At 37.7% G+C, this 23,719-nt stretch overlaps 1 protein-coding gene across 12 annotated transcripts in view; it reads right to left on the minus strand.

Annotated features, from left to right (window-relative positions):
- The window catches only part of MAPT (microtubule associated protein tau), a 99,493-nt gene that overhangs the window by 68,721 nt on the left and 7,053 nt on the right, over positions 1-23,719 (minus strand). For 7 of the 12 annotated variants that reach the window (XM_081969756.1, XM_081969754.1, XM_081969763.1 and 4 more), the window contains 2 exons: positions 11,995-12,084; positions 2,997-3,080 (listed from right to left, as the gene is read on the minus strand). In XM_081969756.1, coding sequence (XP_081825882.1) covers positions 2,997-3,080; positions 11,995-12,067 — 157 coding nt within the window. In that variant the 5' untranslated portion in view covers positions 12,068-12,084. The remainder of the gene's footprint in view (positions 1-2,996; positions 3,081-11,994; positions 12,085-23,719) is intronic. The other 5 variants (XM_081969753.1, XM_081969761.1, XM_081969762.1 and 2 more) reach the window with 1 other exon arrangement.

Raw genomic sequence — 23,719 nt, forward strand, 5'->3', positions numbered from 1 at the left:
CTTCCCTTACTAGTAACCAAATTTATCCGTGAGGATAAATGGAATCGTCAAATGTATTACAAAAAGTCATAGAACTATTGGAAGAAATGTACATCTGGGTTTAGTTTCAAGTGGGGAAAAAGATACTGGAAATATGGAGGCTGCTTGGAAAGATGGTTAAATGGTGGACAGGATCACATGGCTTAAGTTCTTGAGCAGACTTTAGCTAACTTTGTAGGCTGTCCTGAGACCCAAGCTTGTTTGCCTTGCTTGTTGATGTAATCTTCCCAGGTGCCATGTGGTGAGGTGGCTAGAGGGCTAATCTTAACTTTGCTATGTAGAATAGACTGATCCAAGCCTTAATGACCCATTAACAAAGGTGGGGGCTGATTTTCTGTTTCTCTTGAGTTTCTGCTTTTCTTTTAGGGAAAATATTCTGCCTTTTTAGTATAGCCTAAAATATTTAATTTTTCTAGGAGAGGGTGGGTTTTAACTTCCATCAGAACCAAAAAATTATATAGAAGTTCACATTATTGCCTTTGTTCCCCTGCCTTCAACCCCAAACTCCCCTATGGCGCATTTCACGAATGCTGCAATGTACAAATGTCTGTGCCCTTCAAAATTATCACCTATCATAAAACTAAGTAGGGAGAGATTCCAAGTCACATTTGAGCTACCTTCACTTGCCTCACCTGTGGTTCCTTCAAGCATTTCTGCATGCTGATGAGCTGAATTTTGATCCTCATATGCTGTGTCCTCTACTAATGAAGCCATAACATCTATAACAAATACCAAGATGAAGCAACTTTCAAGTAAAAGTTCTGCAAGTTGAACTTTTGCAGATTGTTTACATTAAGAAAACTGAAGACTATTCTGCTATAAAAGGCTGTAATACAAAAAAGCAATCATTTCCCAAGCTAGAGAAGCAATCAGTAAGTCAACACAATTTTAAATTTGATGAATATAAAATCCAAAGAAAATCAAGTTCAGATTTTGGAAGAAATCTAACAGGCCTGACAGCTAAAATATAGCCATCTTATTCAAACCACTGCATCATCATCATCATCAAGCTGGTTGTAATAACAAAATATCAGATCTCTCCCCAAGCAATAGCAAGGTCAGTTACCCCAAGAAGTTAAGAAATAATGTAGATTTTTAAAAAAAAGAAGATGTGGAAAAAGCATATTAGGTGTGTGCCATTTTCTCCCAATGTAATTTTTTAATTGCCATAGACAAGAACACAGACAAGGTGGTCAAAGGGACAGACAAAGGAAACACAAGGAGTATGGTAATACTGTCTGACTTTCCATCACAAATGCTTATGTATGAGAAGCATAAAACAGCACAATGAACAGCGCAACGTACAGGAATCATGATGCCAGTTTTATACTGTTCCAAGTACTTGTACAGAGATTCATCGTTTTTCTTCATAGTATGCTCTAGGCTTCACTAATACTTCCAAAAACCAGGGATTAAAATGCCTGTTGTCCATAAAATATTTCTGATAGAAGTAGCTTCAGTAAATATGTTTCTATTTTCTATAGTGTTCACTCTCTTGTCATTTTTCACCCAAAATAATTATTATACTTAGGAGTCCACAGCGGAACATTTACAGAACTGCTTACCTTTCAGATTTGGTGTAATGTTTCAAGAAGTGATGTTTAGAAGATTCCATTTGCCAGATTTCATAGCCAACAGTGTTACCAAAATTAAGATGCAACGGAACAAGTATTTACAGATGTAAAATGGTTTTAACACTCAAGAATATTTCTAGCCCAAAAGATGAAAAACAAAGAATCTTGAATAAAAAACTTGTAATAATCATGTATGTATTACTGAAGCAAAGATTTAATTAAATTAATAAGGGAATGCCTACAGTAGGCTCACTTGTGCCCCAAGCACTGACAAATCTTAGTGTGCTCCCCCTTTGTACATACAGTACAAATCTTCATTGGTTCTTTTTTTCCATTTCTCAACTTAGTGGCGCCCCCTTTGGGTCTGGTGTCCTAAGCCCGTGCTTAGTCTGCTTAATGGTTAATACACCACTGCGTGCCTACACTTTATTTCTTCAAGTTTGCTTGTCTGTGTTCTTTTCTGCCATTTGTTTGTCATCTCCTCTTAAAACTGCCCTTTGATGCATTCCAAATGCTTGAAAACTGAAATAACTCCATACAGCAAAAGTGCTCTATTTAATTTAAGAGCAACAGGTTTCTTGAGCATAGTAACTTCACTGAAGCATGAACTTTTACATGTATTGATTTAAACAAGCAAACAAATGGTAGATGACAAAGATGACACAATTACAAAATAAAAATAATGATTTTCTACATGGCTAATTGTGTAACTGTAATTCCATTTGAGACAGCATAATTTTAGCAATCACATCTGTGTCATCAGGTAGGAAAGCATTATTTCAGATTTAAAAACTGGGAAATTGCTTGTTTCATTTTCAATTTAAAATAGCAAAGTAGTTAAACTTATTTGTAAAGCTCTAGAGTAATTTGGTGGGTTTCTAATGTAGGTTGGTGAGGTAACCATGGTATAAAATCAATTTTAATTTAGTAATAATGTAGGGTTATAGATAGAACCTAAATTTACTTAATTCTAGCCCTAGCTAACCCATTACCTTTTCGTCTATGGGCTGGAAACATCCCTATAATTCAAATATTTCTTTTAATGTTATTCTGAAACCAAACTATGTCAATTCCTACATTAACTTTTTCAAAAGGTGGTGAATATTTAAGATCCTTGGGAAGGCACTATAGGGGAGAAACACTATCTGGCTAACAACAACTCTGGATTTAATTGGATTTAAAGGCGCAAACAAGACCACAAAAAAGATTTTTCACAGCAATTCCACTCACAGCAATAACTAAAGCTAGACGAAAAATCATTTAATACTAGGTGTAATAAAGTTTTCATTATGGTTAGGAGGACTTGTATTGATGCACTTTTAAGAGAGACATTCAAGAGCTGGCTGCTATAAATTTCAAAGTAATGAGACGAAGAGCTCCCACCTTCCACAGTTGGGGTACTCTTAGCAGAAGCTTCAGACCCTGGTTCATCAGATCCATCATCAACTGGTATATGGAGGGGAGTGCCTGGAAACACACACATTCAGCACTCAGCATAAGGAGCTTGCCTTTGGAATATGACCCATCAACTAAGCAATAAGATTTGGAATTAGGCTGCTCTTCCCTGCAGAGCAAGAAATGGGCATGCATATGCGATTGCTTGAAGGCAGGCATTAGCTAAAGAACATAACAGTAGAAATGGAAGTAGCCATTACAAATTTTGGAGCCAAGCAACAAAACAGGTACTGCAAGGTAAAAAGCAACTGCTCTGGTGGTGCATCAATCAGTAGCAAACATAAAAGCCGAGTCAAGAAGTCCAAATGCAAAGCAAGCTTTTTCATCTTCTTCTTTCAGTGCAGGTTACAATAGCCCTCATAAGAATGCTTTGCGTCATGCCTTGGTTGCAGATAATGCATTTAAAGATATTAGAACATCAGTATGGAGAGAATTAAACATCTACAGTGATTTATACAATAAGCTGTGTTTTCGTATCAAGTTGGTCATTGCTGAAGATATCTGATGCATAGTTCTAAGGATCAAGAAAAGCAGATCTGTACTTATTCATCCCGAAAATGTATAAAACGCCTGAATCTACTGGCTTTTTCAGAAAAACAACCTGACCAGAAGAACTAAAAACATTGAACCTGGACAATGAACATTTCAGTAGACACCAAGCTGTCTTTTTAGTGTCTCTTAAATGATATTTTAAAGGTATACCTGACTGAACAGGATAGGAGCATGATAAATTTGGGGATGTTTGTTGAATATCATAAAAGGCAATCTACTGAGGAAAATCTGAGGAAGTATTCTTGCTGATTGCTTTTGAAAAGTTTTATTCTTTCCCCCTGAATGATAGTGTAATATGAAGGAGACATATATTTGGAGGAATTTCCAAGGTCTATGGATTTTCTCCCCTCCAATAACAGCTAAAATTTTGAAACGGACAGAAATGTAGTTATGAATCAGGCAGCAGGAGACTCAAACTGCTGATGCAGTTAAGTGAGAAGCAGTGTGATCCAAATAAAGAAAGAGAAGCTGCTTTATCAATAGACAGTAATCATTTCAAAGTGACCAGCCATGTCACTTCGTGTTTATTGAGTAACATCCATGCAAATTATAACAAGTTGTAATCATTCAGAGAAGTGAATCTATAAATAGAAGCTAGGTCTTTGGGGTGGGGGGAATGAAACTTTCATCCAATTCTTGCATTTCTTTTAGTGCTAATGAAGGAAGAAAAGATCATATGATTTGGCAGCATTACTCCAAAAAAAAAAATTCTTGCAAATGAATACACTCAATGTTTTCACATGATGAGCAAATTATTCCATCAAGGAAATCCATGATGAAGTCTTCATATGGAACACACAAGTATTCAATTACCTATACTTCACGTCTCTTCTTTCAAATAAAAAAAAAATCAGTGGACCCAAAATAAGGCATCTTTCATATCATCTGCTAGAAAAATATTTCTGAAATCAAGCAAAATGCATTTTTCATTGAGTAAAAGGGCAGCAGTAGTCTTACTGCTACGGGTAGAACAGAACAGGCAGCAATTTGTTGTAACTAAATCAATCTGTGCCTGGTATATTACATGATTATCCTTAAGGAAGAGACAATTGTAATGAATATCTACTATGCTACACCACTACACTTGTCATTACAGTCCATGATTAAGCCACCCGATTCCTGATGACCATACAAACATTTCTCTGCAATTTTCATGGCAACATTTTTAGAAGTGCCTTACCAGTGTCTTCTCTCTAGGGCTGAGATAGGATGACTGGCTCAAAATCAACCAGTTGATTTCTGCGCCTAGAGGACAATTAGATTTTCCAGTACTAATCTAATGCATTAACCACTAGACCAAACTATGCTGATACACACAAAAGCCCATCTATCTAAAGAACATACTGCTACTTTTTGCAAATTATATTATTTTCCACTTTACTATTGTATTACTTCAGTTACTTCACAAGGATGTGAAGTGCTTCTTCATAGATAATTCTTGGCAGATAATTCTTCATAGATTATAATTGGCAGCAGGACCAGCCTGCTTATACACCCAGCACCCTGAAACTGAAACGTTTAAGTATTTGTCACACACAATCCAAAATATCTTTGAATGCTCCATTAAAAGTTCATTGAGAACTAAGAAAACAATTTATTTACTAGGTAGACAAAACAGTAGAGCATTGCTAATTATGATAGATAATGGCTGAAAAGCAATCTCAAGCCTTGAAAGGCAATCCCAATCACCCTAAGAAGTACAGGTAATCCCCGGGTTATGAGCGTTCCTTTAGCGAACATTCGAAGTTACATGATAAGCGCCTCCTAGCATTTAAGAACAAGTTCCAAAACTATGAATCTTGCAGCATCACAGCAGTTGTTCTTCCTTATGAACAACTGCAGAGGCTCTGCAATATTCGTCCTGAACATTAGCAGCCAAAATGGAACTTCTGAGGGGTGCATGCATCCCTCCAATGCTCCATTTGCCCCCCCCCCAGGCCTCACCCAGCACATTGCTTGCTGAAATGAAGTTTCTGAGCAGAAAATGTGCCCCTCCAACACTTTGTTTGGGCCTCCAGAGGCCTCGCCTGGCATGTTGCAGGTTAACATGAAGCTTCTGAACGTGACACATTGAAGGCTGAAATGGAGAATCTGAGGAGCAGATCCACCACTCAGAAGCTTCATTTTGGCCTGCAACATGCCAGGCGAGGCATGCACAGGCCTAAACTGAACTGCAGAGGGGCGCACGGAGCTGAGAGGTTTGAGACTACTTACTAGATCTTCACAAGGTAAGTGACCTGGCACAGCAGGTTAGGGGGAAAAGCAATTGTGGGGAGCATGAGGTATTTCAGTGGGTTGGGGAGACCTTGGGTGGTCTTAGGCAGGTGACCTGTTCCGTGAATAGGCCTCTATGTCCTTCCCCACCCTGAAATATCTCATGTGCACTTAACAAGCCTCGCATTTGATTAGCGAATGTATGGGCAAAAGGAGGGAGTGATCCCATTTAAGATATTGGATTCACTCCTACAGGCTCCATTACATTCATAACTCGAAATATAGTTCTGAAATATAATGATTTTATATTAGGTTTCATGCAGTGACTATTAATCACATTTTATTAGTTGATGGGGAAGAAATGACCAACCATTTGCTTCAACTTTTCCCAAATATAGACATAATGTAGCTTGCTATTCTGCACCTAACATTTTTCTCCTATAACCGAGATCTCTGCTGAATTTGTCAGGGTTTTTTTTTCTGTAAACACTATTATGTTTGGAAATGTTCATCCATGTCTTTCTCTACTTTGTTAAGCAGTTTATTGAGAGGAATATACACTATTTTTCCTGGCTCTCTCCTATTTTTCACAATATTTAGCAGCTGGTTCAAAGATAAATGTTTCCCCAAATATAAGAGAAATAGACTATGCTAAAATCAGCTTATACGGCAATTCTTATCAAATCGGTGCTGGAACTTTCCAGGATCCAGCTAAGATCCGATCAGAATATTCTTAAGTAGATTGAATAAAACACTAATCACTGCTGGCACAGTGTCCTCAGTGGCGCCGCAATGTCCTCAAAACTTCAAAACAAGTTTTTCATCATTCAGATGACGGGCCCTTAAATTCTATGCCTTTGTGAGAACTGCAGGTCTGGGTTACTTAAGGCCTACCCTCAGCCAAGCACTAGAACCTTACTGTACTATGCAAAGAGGACTTTACTTAAACTAATAAAGTGGCTGTCCTCACAGGATTCAAGGATAAATGCCACTATCCAACTGAGTACTCAGCATGGGGCAAAGAGTAATCAAGCAGGTTACAATTCATTGCCCATGGTGAAGAAGCTGTGATTCTCCATTGGTTACCATGGTGAAGGGACTGTGAAGGCAAGCGCAGAGAGCCAGGGGGAGGAATAGGAACAAAAGCCCTTCTCAGATTCTTCTTGTATCAGCCTGGTTTGACTGAAAGTTAAAAATCACTGAGCCTGGATAATCTTGCTAAAGTCCTGGAAAATAAAGAGAATACATGAAGCAAACAAGAAAACTCTTGAAGAAGAAAAAAGAAGTTTCTACAAGTATTTATTTGCCTTGTCTTAGGATCCCAAGTTCCACTAAGGCTCAAGAATGTCCATTGTAAATCGAAAGAAAGACTTCCAAGTAGACTTATTTTGGGTTTACTGTATATGACACAGTTCAGTAACTCAAGTCAATGGATAAAAAATCCTGTTATTGGCATTACATAACATGGCCAAAAGATTTTGTAAAAATAAAATAGCAAAAGAGTTCATCAAATAAGTTTTAGTGCTAGCTATTAACATGAAAGGAACTTGCTAGGTTTTCAAGATGCAGAAAGGATGAAAGTTCATATATGATTTTCAGAGGAGGAGATTCCACCATCTTTTCAAACACTAGGAACTCCTTGCATAATTGTATGTTGCAACTTGTCATTTGCAGATTATATTATGAGGAAGTATCTCCACTTGATCTCTCAAGCATAGAAAACTGAGAATCTTCCTGAATTTTTTTTTTATTAAAGTCTAGAATTGCTTAAAAAAATAAAACCATAGACACTAGGCAGGAATATAACCTATAAAGATTTCCAAACAACTTAAAGAAATTCAGCTTTCAGCCTAAGTAATTCTTACTTCCAAGTCTTTGAGTATATGGATAGGTTCCAGTTGAAGTTGCCCATATCAAGGTCTTTTATAAAGCTGCCAATGCAGAATAGATTGTGCTCTAGAGATAAGCAGCTTGACTTAATAAAAGTCAGTTTCATGTTCTGCAGATAAAGATAAAAACACCTCATGTGCTGCTAAAACCAAGAAGTAAAGTAATCCCCTAAAAAGTGACCAGAATACTTGTAGAAACAAGTATCCCAAAGCACAAGAGGATAGAAGAGATAAAGAACATCTGAAAGCTTTTTTTTGACATTCCAAGTCTGGCTACTTGCAAAATGCTCAAATATTCATATATTTCTGTAGCGCATTGACCCCAACAAATTTATCCAATCATGCCTTTTGAATCATTATGGTGTTCACTGATGACTTAGCTCATATATTATTTGAATTTACTCTAGCATGTTAAAATTTCAGAAAACACTGGGAGTTTTCTGGGAGCAACAGAAAACAGATGGGTGCACATTTAAAAATGCAATTACTGGAATGTAAGTGTAAACATTCTGGAATATCACAGAAAAAATAGTTTGCTCTTTTGAATACAGACAATATCATAGTGCTCCTTCTTAACACAATATGGGTGAATGTAACAGGACATTCTCACAATTCTTAACACAGACATATTAATTGCAGTTTTGGTCCAATGAATATTAAATTTAAAGCCAAAACGAAGATGGAGAGAACTGCATGAAAAGAAATCTGTTAATTTCTACATGATTTTGTCATTTTCCACACTTTGGCTCAACAATGTTCTGTTTATTTCACAAATCCATGATAATTTATTATCCATTCTGAATTTTATTTGTCAGTCCGGGCAATAAGGAAGCAGTGTGGACAATGATGGAGATACTTTGTTATGGAAGATGTAAATATGGCAACTCAGTGGTTCCAATGTTTATTCTAATTTGCAAATGGACTTATGGAATATAAAGTGTGAATATGAATAAGTGTTTTAATTGTTTTTTTAACATAATTATGTATCTAGCCACCTGAAGCATGATACAAATTTTGATGAAACAGAAGTTTTTGGCATCAGAAGGAAAAGAAGCTTAATAATGTTTTAGAATTCCCACCTTAGTAATCCTATTTTAATAGCCAGAAACCAGTATCAGGTATTCATAGTCTCGAAGTCCTCTCCTTCTCTTCACCCTTCATATTCAAATGTGGTTCACTTATGGTTCTTCATGATCATACTACCTAGATCTTCAACTGTTGGGTTTTAGCATAGTAAGTTAGCTTACAAGTGCAGGTTCTCTTGAAACAAGCTTGATTTCTGGTGATTTTATGGATACATCCATGTATTTTGTCAGACACACTAGAGAAATGGCTTGCCATGTCTTTCTTCCAAAATGTATTTTGAGTGCCTATTCTAGTCCTGGAATTCAAAGATAACCTTAGCTTCCAAAATGAGCAAAGCCTGATTCAGTGCTGCCACTCTAACACAGAACCATATTTTATTGTTGCATGGAGAGAGAAAGTAAAGGAAGGTGTTATGAAAAACCCAATATTCGGACCTGGCTTGCAAAGTTAGAGTACAATAAGAGAATTTTAAACCTAATCCAGGTCATTAAGAAGTGGTCAAATGTTTAAACTGCTGAAATACCTCAGACACAAATTGCTTTATGTACTTTTAGTCTAGAACTGGTAGGAGCATTAAATATATTAATACATTCTGATTGTTTCTCAAAACTGGAACAGAAATTATGAGCTTATCCCATATGTGGTACAAAATGTGTCAATACTTTCAATATATCAATATATTTAATACACCAGAAAAAATGCTTAACAATCCAATAATGAGGATCTGTTTGACATTTCTGATGTATTAGACAACATCTAATCAATCTGGTTGCCATCTGATTATCTAACTAGAGCTCATGAAATGATTACTGTACAGTATTTGGCTTCAGGGTTTAATGACCATGGCCTAGATTTCCTGATAATTCATTGGCATCTGTGGCTGGTATCTTCAAACATAAAATGTTCTGCTACACAGACCACAGGCAACTGAACAGAAGCTAAATGGGATCCTATCTGTACAGCCAGGTGTCTTGACTGCTGATTAATCTTTGGCCAAGCTGGTTCCAACTGCTACAGGTTGATGAGGGCTGATCTCTGACTGGTTCTTCGTGTTTGATCCTGATTGTTTTGTTGGTGTTGGTTCCTGACTGGTCCTTTGTTTAAACCAGCTTCTGACTGGTCATTTTTGGAATGCTGAGTTCTGATTGGTCCTTTGTTTAAACCAGCTTCTGACTGGTCATTTTTGGAATGCTGAGTTCTGATTGGTTCTTTGTTTGTGCTGGCTTCTGGTTGGTTAGTCCTGTGTGGGACCTTGTCCAGGCAAATTTCTAGTTTTAACATTTTGGGGAGTTGTTTTTTGCTTAGTCCTGCTTTGGGGAGGATCTTGCCATGGCACAGGACAGGTAAACAGGCTTTGTTAATTTTCAGGCTTTCTTCTTTTTTGATGAACCTGTTGGGATGTTTATAGATCTCAATAGCCTCTCTATTACAAGTGTATAGTCTGCAGTTGTTGACAGCACTTGCATGTCTTTGAATGAATTTTATTACCTGTATGGCACAATGCACGTTCTCCTACTGATGGTTTTTTTTTTTTGGCTGTTCTTGTCTGCAGTGCCTCTCATGCATTTTGAAGTACCAATGTACATCTGCCCACAGCTAGAGGATGCTATGAAGAGTTCTCTGATTTTCTTAATTGGCCTGTAGATGGCTTTAAGATTGTACTTTTCTAACAATTTATCTCTTTGGTCAAGGACCTTATTTTTTTAATTTACCTTTCACACTGCTCTGCCACCCATCTCCCTCAAAGAGGGTCGCTGGGCAGTGTGCAATGCTAAATGCTAAAATATAAACAGTATACATGAAAGTTAAAAATATTAAGAGAAGGCCAAAGATTAAAAATTGGTTAAAAGCAAAGGGAGGGCTTTCAGGGAAGTAACTAGACCCATGGCTGTTTGCTCCCTTGGGCTCCCCATGTGAGGTTGCAGAGCCAAGCCTTAACTTCTTTTCAGATGGCCAGAAGAAAAGGCTCCCTTCCTAGACCCTGCCAGTTGGAGTGCTTTAATTGACAGGGTCTGCAATATACTTCCCCTGCCTGACCTGGTGGGATGGACTAATATAATAGGATAAAGACAGCTCCATAGGCAGCCTGGCCCCATTCCATGTAGGGCTTTATAGCTCAAAATTGAAACTTTGAATTGGACCCAGAAGCAAACCGGCACCCAAAACAGCTCGCTGAACAGAGGTGTTACATGCACCATTCTAAAATCTGTGTGCCTAAACTTGCCCCTGCAACCACATTTCATACCTGCTGAAGTTTCTGTATACTTTTCAAGGGTATCCCCATGTAGAGAGCACTGCAGCAGTCCAAATGGGAGATGACCAGAGCATGAGTGACCTAGCAGAGCGCCTCCCTATCCAGGAAAGAGCATAACTGGCAGACAACACAAAGTTGAATAAATGCCCTCCTTGCCATGGGTGCCATTTGCTCTTCAAGCAGGAGTCATGAGTCTGGAGGATCTCTAAGATTATGCATCAGATCTGTCTGGGATACTGCAACTTTGTTCAAGGCCAAAGGTGATAAATTCCTGGATACAGAGAGGCTTACCCACAGGCACTCCATCTTACCAGGGTTCAGCTAAGGTCTGCGGTTCTCCATCTGGGCCCACACAGTCTCCATGCACCGCAAAAGAATGTATCATTCACTTCACCTGGTACAGAGATATATCACCTACCTTCGCTATATAACGAGAAATACCCTTCCTATTAGATGTTCTGGATGGATCTACTAAACACAGATGCTGGCCATGAAAACCTGCACCCATATATAGAATACACTCATATTATAATACACCATCAGCTCTCTAAAAGTCACTGTTAATTTTTAAGTAGACAAATATTTTAAACTAGTTTTTAAAATGATTATGTAGTGCTTCTTTGCTGTAGGATGCAAACAATTACTCTTCTAGAATTGAACAAAAATTTATAGTAACTTTTCTGGTTATATAGACTTCTAAATGTTTTTAAGTAACAAAGCTTAGCAAACCTTTTTTATGGTTTAAGGCAAAGATTGGCAGCAATTGACATGTGTGTGTGTGTGTGTGTGTGTGTAATTGTATTTATGATTACCTTATCCTCAGCTCATTTAGACTTCAAAGTTTATTCCTATTGATAATATCTCTTCATTTTTTTTATGATGGCTTGTCTTGTGAATAAAACATTCCTGCTTCCCAACTCATATGACTCACCTGTTGGATTCCACCTAGCTTGGCTCACCAAATGATCATCTGTCATACTGAAGTCTTGATGTTGATCAGCCATCCTATCAGAAAGGTCACCTTGAAAAACAAAAAAAGAGACATGGAACATTTAAAACAAAAGCACTTTCTTGGATAGCATCTATCTTAAGCTTTATAATATAGGTATTACTCTTTCACTCAACAACTGTTCCAAGCTTCAATTGCACTAAGCGGGGAGACTTACAACTGGTCCTTGAAGTTGCGGTTGTCACTATATTCCACGGTCACATGACCATGATTCAGCCACATGGTGACTGGCTTGCATTTATGATGGTTGCAGTATCCCACAGGCACACATCACCATTTGCAACCTTCCTTGCCAGTTTGCCACAAGTTGGAAGCAGGGAAGTTGCTTCAAAAAGTTGCTCCTGCCACTTTTTCACTAGAGGAATCCCCAGGCTGCGGGATGAGTGGGAGCCCCAGGCCCACCTGCACTAGTACCACACTGCCCAGCGCCTACTTTGCCACCCACTCCTCTGCTTCTCATAGAAGGCAAAATAATTATTTTTTTAGATAGTTTGTTAACAAAGTTGCCAAAATAATAGATGACTGTAAAGAAAAATAGAATGAAAGAAATTCAAAACATTCAACTTAAACTTTACAATTTCCTTTCATTGCCATAATCCAAAACAGGGTGAGAGATTCCCAGGGAATGTAGGGTCCATGGTGGACACAGTTGAATCTGGAATCATCCATTTTCCTTCTGACACCTCTTTTATTATCTTTAACACCTCCCCCCCCTCTCTCAATCATCATGTTAAAGAGAAAGAACTGATAGTTCCCATAGGATGTCTAAACGATTTGATGCAAAGGATTTTTTAAAAATGTGAAAATAGCCTAAAGTCTCATTGCTGATCTATAAATTCATTCCAGAAATAAAAATAGCTGCTCAGAGTCACTTTGTAGGAGAATGGGGCAGCATAAAAATGTAACAAATAAAGGCTGTCGTTTAGCTAGATTACAACACCCTTCAATGCAGCACAGCATTTGTTTTATCTATTCTAAACATCATTCTTTGCTTTTGAATACATTGTCTTTTAAGTTATATTTATCCCAGATACAAATTGCCTTCCTGACAATACACTAAACATTACTAAGGTTTGTATTAATTTACTTTTATCAGGGGGAAAAAACCCTTAGAAGTACACTTGATTTACAGGAATTCCTTGCTTAATAATCCTAGTTGGGATCGGAATTTCCATTGCTAAACGAAGCAGTTATTAGATTAAAAAAATCATCTGAAAACATGCTCAGCAATGGCAATTCAGTAGTCCTCATGAGGTGAGGACCTGATACTGCTTCTGCCCTGTGCAAACTGCCTGCTCAGTCCACTGCCCCCTCCCAATCCGGAAAGTGCCCTACTGCACTTTCCTCTGATTCAATTCCCCACTTACCTCCTTCCCATCCCTGCCCTTTTAGCCATCCTGCACTCTCTGCTGCCATATGCCCATGCCACCTCCATCTGACCTTCGCCATCTTCTCCTGCTGCTCCTGGACATTTGCGATACCATCGCCAAATGCAAGCAGCTCCCTCGGCTGGCTACGTCTCATCAGAAGCAGGAAGAAGATGGCAAAGGTCACCTGGGGGCATCAATAGAGGTGGGGGTGGCAGAGTACAAGACATGAGCCATGTGAAGTGTCAGCAGCTGCCTTGGCCAGGCACGACTCCTCAGCAATGGGAGGAAAAAGATGGGGGAGACCAGCAAGGAGACGGCAAGGCCAGTGGACTGCAGGTGACCAAAAGGGCAGAGATGGAAGTTAGATAGGCATGGAGGAGTTGAAGACCATGCTGTGGCTGTCAATATAGGTAGGCTGCTGAATGCCAAGTTGCGCACCCATGACTAAGGGGTGCTGCAATGGCCATAATTTCAAGGACCAGTTGTAACTAGTATTCTTTCAGCACCATTGTAACTCTGAACAGTCACTGAATGATCATTAAGAGAGGATAGCCTGTAACAAGATTTGTAGATTAGAAATAGACTTTCAATTAAAACAAGCCAGGGTAAAAGTATTTATCACAGATTTAAATTGGCCTTCTTTATCTTATGTTTAGATGGCATGTTATTTGACATCGGAGCCTTTGAAAAGTTTTGTAATTTATCAGGTGGAAATAAACAAGCCTCAGTATATACTGCCCAGAAGAGAGTTTCCTAATCTCTAAAAACTTTACCCTATATGAGATTAAATAGCACACAGTATAAAACAGACTATGAACTTAATGGACATCACAAGCTGTGATTCTTGTATGACCCTGAGGTGTGACATATAACTTGTCCACAAGAGGACAATTTAGGAATTAATCCACTTTTACCCCACTACTCCTTGACTTTGTTTCACAACTTTTATGGCTATCTGGTCAGCAATAATAATTCAGAAAGACATGCCACCTTTGGGATGGTGAAAGTAATTAATAGCATCACATTTTGCATTTTATGGTCCTTGTAAATAGATACTCCGAACTGATTTATCATTGTGAAATAGTATGGTAGGCAGTTTTTCCATTTTCCCTTTCACCACAAAGAAAAGTCTTGAAGAAGCCTGTAATATCACAAGGATTGGTTGAATATGACTGATGCCTCATGTCCCCATTGACCCATTTTGTAAACTTAAAAGGTTCTGGTTTGTTGTGTTTTTAAAACATTGAAGAATCATATGCTACCTCTTTTCCTAATAATAAATTCACATCTCCCAAAGAAGCTATTGAGGCTCTGTTTCCCCACTTCCCACATAATCTACAAAAGCACTAACCCCGCCTCCAGTTTATTTTAAAAAAGTCATTTTTCTTGCCCTCTCAAAATCTTTGGAAAAAAATACTTTGAGTCACTGCCTGCACTTTACCTATTAACGTTCCCAATGCATAGATGTAACCATATATCTAAGTAACTACAAAAACTCTTTAAAAATACTCAAGTAGCAGAAGAGAATATTCGGTCTAATCTATTTATCAAATGTCTGGGTGGTGAAAGTTCTCTACCTTGTCATCCACAGACAGATCTTTCCAGTTTGAAGTGATAAGGACTCTTTAGAGCTTATCTTTAACCACCCTCTTTCTCACATTGCTCCCAGACCAATGTTATCTGGCAAAAAGTCTTCGAAGTTCTTCTTTGGATAATTTCCCAGTCAGCAAGAATTCGTTTGAATTGAATATATCTAGAAGAAAACTATCCTTCAGAGACCTGGCATTTCTGCCCAATTGTCAGCCCTCCAAAGTCAACCACACAGGAAATGGGACTGGATGAACTAATTTTACTTTATTGTAAAGCTACATTACCAGAATCTTGCAAGTCTGAAAGTACAAACTTCCCATCCACCAGTTTTAACTTCCTGATCCATTAGGCTGGGTCCTTTCTCAATTTCTTTTTATGATTGTTAAGCAACTGTGGGTACATACTTATGCTTTTGGTGATGTGTGGTTGTCCACAGCTTACTTTGGATTTATTTGTCCTCACAAAAGTAGCCGCTTCCTTGTTGCTTCAGAAGATAAGAAAGATTAGCCAGGACTACAGATTAGATTGGGAAACCCAAAAACATCCTGGAAGAAAGTAATGACAAACCCCTGCCTATTTCTGCCACAAAAAACATATGGACATGTTCATGAAGCTACCATGGGTCACATTCAGCTTGAAACTGTCTTTACTATTACGTTTTGAGAATATATTTATTTGCTAGAATGAGAGAAAGGAAAGAAGGAACATCTCCTTCTTTTGCTAGAATGAGAGAAAAGGAAGAAGACAGGGCAGTATTGTAATGATTTGGTATGAGAACTATCAATCAAGAAAGCAGATCACCTCCTCTCATTTTATATTCCAGATGAAGGGTGGATGGGTGGACGACAATTTTTGACACATACCACGATTGCCGCAGCCCCATGGTTAACATGATCATAATTCAGATGCTCAGCTGGTTCATATTTATGATAATTTCAGTGTCCTAAGGTCATATGATCATCTTTGGCGACCTTCTGACAAGTCATTGGGGAAGCCAAATTCACTTAACAACCATGTTACTAACTTAACTGTAATAATTCACATAACAACTATGGCAGGAAAAGTCGTAAAATGTGGGGAAATTCACTTAAGAATTATATTTAGCAACAGAAATTTTGGGCTGAATTGTGATCATAAGTCAAAGCATATATGTACTTTATCATGAATGAGGATGCCAATCTCAGATATATTGCTGAAACATGGATGAGAAGAAAAATGGAAAGATTTGATTCACCTCTTCCACTTTTTAAGAGAATTACTATTAAATTACCTCATTTTCTATATATCCTATTTCAATTGTGACAGAACGGAGATAATATTGCTGTTCTGCCCACCTTTAGTCTCCTAGCAGAATCCCTGACTAATTTAACCAGGTGGATTTTAAGGTGATGTGATAAATTTCATACTCAGATTGTCCTAGCTAAGCTAGCTCATGGTTAAAGTTCCACACTATGATAAGTATGAGATTCATTCAAGCTGCCCCTGGATCAAAAGCTTGGGCTTTGTGTACCTTCATGCCAGTCTTTGTTCTGGGATGTGAGAAAATACCTAGGATTATCATCACTGAACAAACATCTTGGGAAGTTTAGCCTCATAGTATCTATCTTCTCTTGCAGGGATTAAATGTCACACACCCCCACCCACACACACAAAAGAAGACTCACAGAGTTCCATGGTTTCTTAAATGTTTATTTAATTCGTTCATTGACACACACCTCAAAACATTTATTGTATGAAAATAATTTAATGAACACTACGTACAGAACTATTATTATTATTATTATTATTATTATTATTATTATTATTATTATTATTATTATTAAGATCTTGTGGGATTTTCGCATACAAACGGATAAAATACTGGCGCATAATACACCAGACATCACACTGGTTGAGAAAAATAAGGTTACAATCATAGACATCGCAATACCAGGTGATAGCAGGGTCGCCGAGAAGGAATATGAAAAAATCGCAAAATACCAGGACTTAAAAATTGAAATTCAACGATTATGGCACAAACCAGCAGTGATAATTCCAGTGGTAATCGGCACACTGGGTGCTATTCCAAAAGCACTGGAATTACATTTAAAACAGTTAAAAATTGACAACATCACCATCAGTCAAATGCAAAAGGCCGCACTGCTTGGATCCGCACACATATTACGAAAATACGTTATGACGTCCTAGGCCCCTGGGCGGGGCCCGACTAGTAATCAATGCCAAATCCAGCGAAACAACTGGCCGCTGTGATACAATTCTGTTGATGCAATAATAATAATAATAATAATATCAACCCCTTGGCTGGTCCCATCAACCCTTGGGGTCAATATTTATTGCTTTGGGGAACCTGTTTAGCTGATTACAGAAATCAGGTTAATAATCCTACTGAATTCCTTATAGAGTAATAACAGCTTGACATACAGTATAACCGGCCACTGATATGATCCATACATGCCATTATATCGCTCAAGCTACAGATTAATTTTCCCATCAACAAAAATATAACAACACTTTCTGAATAAATAATGGGACTCAATTGCTGGATGTGAGCAAGTAGAAGTAGCAACTATATATAGGGAATACTTTTCATTTGGCTTCTTGCATTGAAAAGTGCAGTCAATGGTTCTTTTCAACCCTAATATGTTATTATAAAATGTTCAGTTACCTTTGCAATTTATTTTGGGACTGTTTTGGGACTGATTCACCTTAACAGATTACTTTTATTGGGAGAAAGCCAAGGGATTTTAAACCTATTACCATGCTTAAGCTATAAATGACATCCAAATCATAGTACCGTACTGACTGCTTCAACAAGCTGGGGATAAAGGAGTTGAGGCATAGTTCTCAAAAAAAAACCTCACAAAGCATCAAAGGGATCTCATTGTTAGAAGATATCAGTCAGAAGAATGGTACAAAAAATTTCCAAGGTATTGGATATATTATGGAATACAGTGAAGACAGTCATCAATAAGTGGAGAAACTATGGCACAGCAGTGATATTACCAAGAACTGGATGTCTTTCCAAATTTGATGAAAAATCAAGGAGGAAACTGATCCAAGAGGACTACATCAATGTTTAAGGAGTTGCCGGAATTTCTGGCAAGAATTGGTTTTGTACTATATGTGACAACAATCTCATGTATTCTTCATAAGTCAGGGCTATGGGTAAGGTGGAAAGATAGAAACATTTTCTTACAAAACATCCAAACCCAGCAACATTTTGCTAAAACCTATATCAAGTACGGCATGACAAAGGCTTGTGAGAAAATATATTATAGTCTGATGAGACAAAGCTTGAATTTTGGCCATAATTCCAACGACATTGTTGTTGGCTCAAAAACAACACTGAATATCACCAAAAGTGTACCATATCCAAAGTGAAACATAATGGAGACAGCATTATGCTTTGGAGCTTTTTTTCAGCTGGAAATGGGACTTTAGTCAAGGTGTGGGAATTATGAACAATTACAAATATCAATCAATTTTGGCACAAAACCTCCAAGCCTCTGCTAAAATGTTGAAGATGCAAAGGAATATCACATTTCAACACAATAATGACCCAAAGCATACCTCCAAATCAGTGGTGGGATTCAAATTTTTTTACTACCGGTTCTGTGGGTGTGGCTTGGTGGGTGTGGCTTTGTGGGTGTGGCATGGCTTTGTGGGCGTGGCAGGGGACGGTTACTGCAAAATCCCTACTCCCTCCCCTCCCCACTAACCTGCTTTCTAGTTCCGTTCTCCTGTTCAGGGCAACAAAAGAAGATCAGATGGGAGGCTGGGAGGCCGCAGGGGCAGGGGCAGCCTATTTGTCGGTTCTCTGAACTACTCAAAAATTCTGCTACCAGTTCTCCGGAACCTGTCAGAACTGGCTGAATACCAACTCTGCTCCAAATCAACAAAAGAATGGCTTCACCAGAAGATCAAAGTTTTGGAATAACCCAATCGGGCCCAGATCTGAACCTAATTGAAAATATCTGGGTTGACCTAAACTGGGTGACCTTGCAATCTAACGTGTTTGGAATGTTTTTGCAAAGAAGAATGGGCAAAGACTCCCAAGGCAAGATGTGCCAAGTATTAATTTAAGGGTATGCACATTTATGCAATCACATTTACTGTGTTTTATTTTTATTTTTTGTCAGTTTGTTTTTCAATTGGATTGTACAGCTTTTATGTTATATTAAAGGTGGGGAAAAAATCAAAATTACAAAAGCATGCATTAGTAAGATCTTCTAAATTTAAACAGTGCTTTTTCAAGAGGCAACTGGACTTTCTGGTTTTTCTTTGAAGATGTTTCACTTCTCATCCAAGAAGCTTCTTCATCTCTGACTGGAGCTCTTCCCCACCATTCAGTCAGAGCTGAAGAAGCTTTTTGGATGAGAAGCAAGACAACTTCAAAGAAAAACCAGAAAGTCCAGTTGCCTCTTGAAAAAGAACTTTTGGGACATTCTGAAATTAGAATAATAGATCTCCTATATCTTCTGATTAAATGTGACCAATTTACATCAAATCTGCATCAAATGCTTTGTAGTTAAGTATATTAAGGTTTAGGATCATTATATGAAGAACTAACTATAGAGAGGCTCGAAGCTCATCTTAAGAAATCCTGTTAACTGATGAACCTCTACGAGCAATTTGAACAGTACTTGGGACATGCCCTTTTCAAGGCTGTGTAAAGTAAATCTGTAATCAGTTTCTTTAACTCTATGTTCATAACTAGCACACAATCCTTTAATGGAGGAGACTCAAATATATATTCCTCAAGCCTTCTATGACTTATAGTAGTCCCTCCCTCCCAACTGGGATGCCTTCAAAGAGCTAGGTTACAACTTTTAGCATTTCGTACAACTGACTGTACTGGCTGGTGCTGACAAAACCTAAGGACAAACATAATGCTATTGCAGTGGTCAGATCTGAATTTTGAGACCATCTAAAGGACACGATCACAAAATGGTTGTTATGATGATGTGGCCTATCACAAAACACCTCTATACCAAAATGGAACAAAATGGACAAAGGTTGCTATCACTCTCCTATTTATTGTCCAAGAGTGCATTGGGGTCAACATCAGGGCTCTCCAACCTTGTCCACTTTAAGCCTGGCAGACTTCCACTCCCATTCTGGGAGTGGAAGTCCGCCAGGCTTAAAGGGCCAAGGTTGGAGACTCTTGGTCTACATGATGCCTAAAAAAGAGGCATTGTGACAAACACAGATCATGTTTGAAGTCAATACTTTGTTTTGTTGCATGCAGGCATCCCCTTGTTTTTATTTTTCAGTCAAAGAAATCTACAAAACTAAATTTTAAGGGAGTTTGCCAGATTCCGAAGGATTTGCCACTAGACCAACTACTGCTTCTCAGCAAAGCATTGGGGATCAGAGCAGAGGTGGGTTGCGGCTGCCACTACTATCGGTTCGCTCAGGGATATGCTGCAGGCGCACGGGCACTTGATGCCCGCTATGCATGCATGCGCAGTACTATAAAATGCTTCTGCACAAAAAATAAGATGGCGACACCTATGGCGTGGTCGGCCGAGTTACTACCTACTCAGTGAAACGGTCCAAAATGGTAGGAACCCACCTCTGGATTAAAGGTACTCAGGACTTTTCCTTAATTTAGTTTGTTAGTTAATTCACTAGGAAGAAGAAACTGTTCTTCTAACATGGGACTTACTTAAACAGCCCATTTTAAAAAAATGTAAAAATGGCCTTATGTTTTTTTTTCTTATTAAGCAAACTGCTGATTTTTAAAATTAGTAAAAAAATAATGACATATTAAAATGGTTTTCCTTTGTGATTTTCAGTATTGTATTTCCTACAACTGGAGAGTATGTGTCTCTTTTTAGCAAGAAGGAGTTATGTGAAGATGATAATTATTTCATGAAACAGATCAGCACTAAAAAGCAGCGCATAGCATCTCTGCCGTATTCTAGCTTTCTTCTGCCAGTTATGAGCATCTTGCACGGTAAGAAGAATAGATCATTATGCAAAGGGACTTCCTCCAGGCCCCTGCAATAATTTTTCCTCTGGGATTTCCACAGGAAGACAAGAACTCAGCTACAGCAGGTAAAATACTTTAGTGCAGATACACAGCAATTTAGCCCTGGCTAAGAATCTATTGCTCTAGGAAGGTAACTAGTCAAGATTATAATTCTATGTTGCCTTTTCTTGTCCTTTTGTAAGAGGCATTTTCTCTCTCCCTTTGTAACTAGGCCATCATCTTTATCGAATTCAGTGGCAAATCTGTATAGATTTAAACAACAGTGCATTAATTTTAAAGATTCATTAACAATGTTAACTGTTTAACAGGCCTTCACTACAGCCTCAATTTAGAACTGAGGAATGCTCGATCCATGGTTCATTAGAGGGCAAAAAAAAAGCACCCCACCTCACTTACTAACTTTTTAATATGTGTATGGTAAGATTCCTCCTTCTACCAATTATAGAATTTGAATGCATAATACCTTATCAGTGTTTAACCAAACTTTCCCACCCAGATGTGTACTGTAATTTCAGGAGCTATAATCTAAAACATTCAATTATTAAACAACTTTTCCATACTACTTCCTTATGAAACTCTCTAATATCTCCGAGCCATTTGATAAATCTTCCACATATTGCTGTTACTTTATCACAACAGTGGTTGACCTCATAAGGCAGCGCAAGTCATTATGAAAATTCTACGAAAGAGCAAAATAGAAAGCAAATTTCCCAACTGAATGCCACATATGGTAGCTTTCTGATGAAGGATGCCTACGAAAAAGTCAGCATTTCAATTGTAAATTTCTTTTACTCATTTTAAACAAAATCAAATGTTGGTGGATTACAATACAGCAAGTGGTTCAGCTATTTCCATTTGTAGTTGAGTATATTTTGTCTACATAAGCATACTTTTTGGCAAACAGATGAAATCTTCCCATTTTGACTTATACCAAACAACAACCAAAACATAATCAATTTTTTTAAAAGAAGTCTTAATATAAGTCACTGTTCTAACTTTTGTTAGATGCATCTTTCTTTCGGTGGCTTAGGAAACATCATTATGCCCTAATATATTTATTATGTTGACATATGAATGCAATCACAGTTTAGCTTTATCAAATGAAGATGTTATGAAATATACTTTATATTTAGGGATGAGCATTTATAAATACACATACCTACTATGTGCATGAAAACATATCCTTCTTTAGAGTCAGACTAAAATAACAGTTCTCTAAAGCCTTATCTATCTAGTCATGACTATCCATGAAATCACATAACTCAGTAGCATGGCAGCTTGAATAAACTTTAAATTCAATTATTGCTTCAAATCCCTCCTCTTATAAATGCAGGATATTTACCAAATCCCCTGGAATAGGATGATAAGCCTTATTAGAACTAGACATCCAATTCTACTCAAAATCAAAGACAAAGATAGGTCAAGAGTTCAGCAACGTCTTTTAAACAAAATTACATAATCTCTTAATTGTTAATTTTTCAAATATTGACCATGACTGGAAAAGTGACAAATACTGTATCTCTGAAATTGTTTCAGTCAATTTAAGCTTCAGTAGTCCCTCCCAGTTCTGTGTTTCTATTATTCCTTGAATTAACCATTACATTTTATTTCTAAATTCAGATTCCAATATTCTACTTTAACTCTCACGCAGTTTTCTCTCCAGAAAACATGTATACCATGCTTTCTCTCAAGTCAGGCCATTTTTCTTCAGATGTATTAAGACTTTATCCACTACAATAGATATGTTTTGGCTCCTGCTATGAATATTTGAAATTTCAAATTCTGTAAAATTGCTGTAAAAGTACTCAGTTACATGGCCTCATGCTGGATCTTCTGAACTGGAGGATAAAGAGTTTAAGCATGTCATCTAAATCCAATCCAAAGATTAACACCAGTTCCTATTTTCAATATCAAGACTCAGACTTGTTCCATATATCCAGAGGGATCATCCACATTAATAGTGAAGCAAAGACTCTGTGAATAAGAAATCCTAGAGTAGAGCTGATGAGAGGGCATCTAGAAAAGGCCCAGCTATATTTGCTTGGTGTTAAATTGTATAAGTACCCCACAGATAGGGCTTGCAACTGTCTGACAAATGGCGATAGAATTCAGGAATACTGGTGAAAGTATATATTTATAACTGCATACAATTTTCATTGGATATGTTAGTTTATTGTGTTGTTGTTTCTTTTATTCATTAAACATGAAACGATATTATTATATTATACTACTTCTACTACTATTATTCTTTGTTCATTAAACATGAAACTCAGTCAACTGAACATTTAAAAATTTGCCTATTATTTATTATTATTATTATTATTATTATTATTATTATTATTATTATTATTATTATTATTATTATTATTCGATTGTATCACAGCGGCCAGTTGATTTGCCGGATTTGGCATTGATTACTAGTCGGGCCCCACCCAGGGGCCTAGGACGTCGTAACGTATTTTCTTAATATACGTGCAGATCCAAGCAGTGCAGCTTTTTGCATTTGACTGATGGTGATTTTGTCAAGTTTTAACTGTTTAAATGTAATTCCAGTGCTTTTGGAATAGCACCCAGTGTGCCGATTACCACTGGAATTACCACTGCTGGTTTGTGCCATAATCGTTGGATTTCAATTTTTAAGTCCTGGTATTTCGCGACTTTTTCATGTTCCTTCTCCTCAACCCTGCTATCA

The sequence above is a fragment of the Natrix helvetica genome, assembly GCF_964273705.1.
Source record: "Natrix helvetica genome assembly, chromosome: Z".
Classification (NCBI taxonomy): Eukaryota; Metazoa; Chordata; class Lepidosauria; order Squamata; family Natricidae; genus Natrix; species Natrix helvetica.